This window comes from Chrysochloris asiatica, unplaced genomic scaffold (assembly GCF_000296735.1).
Source record: "Chrysochloris asiatica unplaced genomic scaffold, ChrAsi1.0 scaffold00116, whole genome shotgun sequence".
In the NCBI taxonomy this organism is placed as follows: Eukaryota; Metazoa; Chordata; class Mammalia; order Afrosoricida; family Chrysochloridae; genus Chrysochloris; species Chrysochloris asiatica.
The window spans coordinates 1270819-1275248 of NW_006408634.1; the positions used below are offsets into that span (position 1 = coordinate 1270819).

General features: G+C 58.1%; 1 protein-coding gene across 1 annotated transcript in view; it reads right to left on the reverse strand.

Annotated features, from left to right (window-relative positions):
- The window catches only part of CCDC106 (coiled-coil domain containing 106), a 6912-nt gene extending 5677 nt beyond the window's left edge, over window positions 1-1235 (reverse strand). The window contains exons 1-3 of the mRNA XM_006868282.1: window positions 1202-1235; window positions 965-1069; window positions 676-852 (exon numbers count right to left, since the gene is read on the reverse strand). Coding sequence (XP_006868344.1) covers window positions 676-852; window positions 965-1069; window positions 1202-1235 — 316 coding nt within the window. The remainder of the gene's footprint in view (window positions 1-675; window positions 853-964; window positions 1070-1201) is intronic.
- Between the last annotated feature and the right edge of the window lie 3195 nt (window positions 1236-4430).

The window sequence follows — 4430 nt, forward strand, 5'->3', positions numbered from 1 at the left end:
ACTGAAAAGCGTACGCAGTGAAGTCCTATTCTGACATACATATATGGAGCCGCCATGAGTTAGTAACGTGTGTTTTTAGCAGGTCGTATGAGTGGGCAGATAGCTCCCTTGAAGACCCATGGGAAAGATGTGGGGTAGGAGTAGGCTGGAGGACCAGGGTGGGGGCCAGGAGACCCAAGGAGACAACTCGGGTCCAAGATTTCCTAAGAGAACATGCCAAGGGACTCTGGAGAGCTCATGAGGGAAGCAAGATAGCTGTCATGAGCTGCCATCCATAGAGTTGGCCCCCCAACTCATGGAGACCCCAAGCACAAGGGGACCTGACCATTGTGTTCCAGAGGGTTTTCAGTGGCTGGTTTTCTGGTATAGATCACCAGGCCTTTCTTCCTAGTCTTAGTCTGAAAGTTCCACTAGAACTTGTTCAGCATCACAGCCAACAGAAAGCCTCTAGGGACTGGCGGGTGGTAGATGGACACGAGGCATACCAGATGGAAATGGTACCAAGCAGGTAAGCTGACTGGGGTGGGGGTGGGGGCCTGAAATATGGGCAGGAAATTAGCAGAACCTTGAGTGTGGAGATGGAAAGGTTTCCTGAGAAGGCAAGAGCTGGGGGCCTGGGGGGGCGCAGCACGGCAGGGCAGGGGACCAGATCTCAGTGGCCTCCCTAGCTCCCACCTGAATCTATCCGGGCACTAGAGATGAATTTGTCCAGCTGACACCGTAAAAAGTCCCTCTCCTCTTCCAAGTCCTCGATGCGTTTCTGCAGCCAGGAATTCCTCTCCAAAGCCATGTGCAGCTGGGCCTTGACGCCATTCATCAGGGCCAGGGCAGGCGACCCCGCCTCCGGGGATTCTAAGGAGGCACGAGTGGGGGGTGCCAGTCACTTGCCAGAGCTCCAAGGAGCAGGGCCTGCTGCTCAGCAGCTTCCGGTTTCCTGCCTCCCCCACAAACACCCGGGGCTCACCCTCGAAGTTTCCCCGAGAGGGGCTCAAACTGTAAAAGATCTGCGGGTCTAGGTGGGGCGCCTGGTCAAAGGGGATGGAGATTTCCAAGGTCTCATCATCCTTCACTGCAGAGAAGAGACCTGGATTCACACCACACACAAGTCCCCAGGCCCCCCAGACAAACCCCCAACCACAGCAGCCCCGGAAGCAGGATGGGTGTGAGGGTCGAGGGTGGCACGGGAACCCTGGTTCCTCACTTGTCCTCCGCCGGCTGTTTCGGTGGTCACTCATGGCGGGGCGTGCGGAGGACCCACGCAGCTGAGCGCCTCACAGGTACTGTACAGAAACAGGTGCCATAGGTAGAGGGGCCTGGATGGACTCCTGGGGCTGGGAGCAGAGCAGGCTGGGGGTCAGGGTTCCTGGTGCTGAGGGAGGAGGAGACTGGGGGTCAGGACTCCCGGGTCCGAGGGAAGAGCGGGCTGGGGGTCAGGACTCCCGGGTCTGAAGGAAGAGGGGCGGGGAATCCTGATATCTAGGTCCTGGGGGTGTAGTGGACTGGGGACTTTATCCACAGAGTGTGGATGGAACGTGGTATGGGGCCCCCAATTTCTGGGATCCCCATGGGTCTACAGAGCAGGGATGCCAGGTGTTAACGGGAAAGTCCCTCCTCTGGAGCCACCCAGGTGCACGGGGTGAGGGTGTACACAGTGCCCCAACTTCCAGGTTGGGGGGGTCAGGCCCACGCGCGGCACTCCCCGTCCCTTCCCTCCCCCGCATTCGCGTGGACTAGCTGGGCCCTTTCCCCAAGGTAGGAGTTGTGCGCGTGCGCGGTGCGCGGGAAGGTCACGCGTGGGAATGCGCCCCCGCCCCCGCCCTTTGTCCCATGAGTGGGAGCTGGAATGAAGGTGGGCAGGGATCTCCGTGGGGCCAGCACCAAGCAGAGGCTGGGACGTGGCCGCCCGCCCGCCCGCCCGCGGTGCCCGGGGTCGGAGAAGCCGGGGTCCTCCGCGCTCACCCACCCGCGCGTGGAGTCCGGCCGGGGGCCCGACGGTGGCGGCGCCCATGCCCGGCGCCGGGGAGCGTCTGCAAAGTGCCACCGGGCGCGGGAAGCGCCCATCCACCTGCGCATGGGCCGGGGTGCGCGCGAGTCGCGGGGCGAGGAGGGACGCAGACCTCTCCCGGGACGGACGAGTCCGTGCCGCCCCCTCTGCTAGTCTCCAGCCGGGGTGGTGAGGCCCGCTGCCTTTGGTCGAGGCCCGGCTCGCACTTGCGCGACAGCCCCTTGCCGTTCTCCCCCGCCCACCCAGAAGCCCAGGCAGGGAGCGTCAAGAAATTCCCAGTTCCGGGGGAACTGGAGGAGCTCGGGGTCCCCCCCGGGGGTGGGGGGTGGGGGGGGTGGCAACGCAAGGAGTTGGGCGCCAAGGAAAGCAGGCGAGTGGAGTGGAAGAAAATAACCAGGAAAGTTAGGGCCAAGAGGAGAATCTCCATTTACGTCGTCCTGGGAATTGGTTAAAGCGGACCCCCACCTCCAATTTGCTCCTGTAATTCACTCGGGGCGTCATCCCCGGGGGGTGTTGGTGGGTCAGGATCAGGTGGGAAATGGGGAGTATACCTCTCCCAGAAAGTAGTTCCTCTCCTCACACTAGTGATTAACAATAATGGACCATTCAAGCCTAGATTGCAAATCTTTCCCATCCCAGTTTACTCACCTGTCAGTGGGAAGATTAAACCACTACCTTACAGGCTCGCGGTGAGAACACACGGCGCCTGCCCATAGTCAGGGCTGCGCCTTAGTATCATTTGAGGTCAGACTGGCGGGTGAACACAGCCCCGGGGAGGCTCTGTCCTGCTCTGGGATGTGGGGAGCAGATTGGTTCTTTCCGCCCAAAAGGAGGTCGGAGGATAGCACTGAGGCACAGCACAAAATGGACACGCAAGGAAAATGAATGAAGGCAGCTGTTTATTAAGCTTCCAGCTCAATTCCGCCTGCTTCTTCTCTTGGTCCCCACTGATATAGCCATGCTCTGGAATTTTGCCAGCCCTTATGAGAACACAAGGGAGAGAAAATCTAAATGTTAGGGGTGGAAGAATCTTAAATGATAATGGCATCTAGAAAGCTGTGGCCATACTCCTCCTCCCCAGCCCCCTCGCTTTACAGAGAAATCGCAGTCGCTGGATCAAGTCCGGGGGGACCCTCCTGCCCTAGATCGGTGGTTTTCAAATTACAGGTTCACAGGCGGAGATTTCAGTATGGTGGAAGTCAGCAATTAAAAAATAATAGTCCATTCAAAATCGTCAGTGTCCCACATATAGCAAACAAAACTATTGTTACAGAAACTTTTGTTTCCTGTAAATGTTAAGCATCTGTACACCATGTACCCACCAGGCGCTCCTTGGAAACCCCAGCTAGGGTCCCTATGAGTCAGAACTGACTCATTACCATTTAACACCACCACGGTATTGGAGCTCTGGTGACACGATGAGTTAAGCGCCAGGCTGCGAACAGAAAGTTGGCAGTTCTAACCCACCAGCTGATGCTAGTGTAAACGTCCGAGGTTCCAACCCACCAGTCTCTCCACGGGAGAAAGATGAGGCAGACAGTCTGCTTCCATAAGATTTCTAGCCTCGGGAACCCGAGGGGGCAGATCTACTTGAGTCAAGCCGACTCCACGTTACAGCAGTGGGTTTGATATGCCACGTTGCATACGGTTACGTGCTCAGTTGTTAACTGAAAGGTTGGAGGTTCTTGGAGGCGACTCGGAAGAAAAGCCTGGTAATCTACTTTGGGAAAATCCGCCATGGAGAATTCTAAGGAGCAGTTCTGTTCTACAACACATGAGGTTGCCAGGAATCATGGCGCAGTATAAGACGCATTTCTTCCTGCACATGTGGTCAACAGAGGGTCAACATTTGAAAACCCTCTGCTTAGAAGACACACAGCCGGGGCTTCAAACCAGTGCCAGAAGACGGACCTTCCTATCTCCCAGCCAGGCACACTGAGGCCCAAAGGGGTGTAGGGCTTGTTGAGGTCTATCTGCGGCTGTGCAGTGAGCAAAGGCGGTCCCAGATGCCCTTGCCAAAAACCGGCTCCAACTGCGGCAAGCCGGAAGCGTGTTTACTGGCTGTCAGGTCTCGGCCCTGGCTGCGGGTGGGAGCCAGCTCTGGGGTCCCTTCCCTCAACATCAGGAAGGAGGTCCTAGGGAGAAGGTGCGGATTCCTGATGGGCCCCAGCGGTGGAGCATCTGCTCACGCCCCACGCTGTTTCAATGCTATGTCTCTGGGGTCAGAAGAGTCCACTCAGTACCTGAGAGGTCTCGCTTCCATCATAGTCCAGCCCCCCAAACTTGCAGGACGTGAAGATCCGCTGGTGGCCCCTCCTTCCTGCGTGGTATGGCCTCCGAGACTTTTGGTCTGTGTTAGCATCGGGGTATGAAGAGGGGCCACTGGCGTGCATGGGCCCCGGGGCCCCGAGCTGAGCAGACCCGC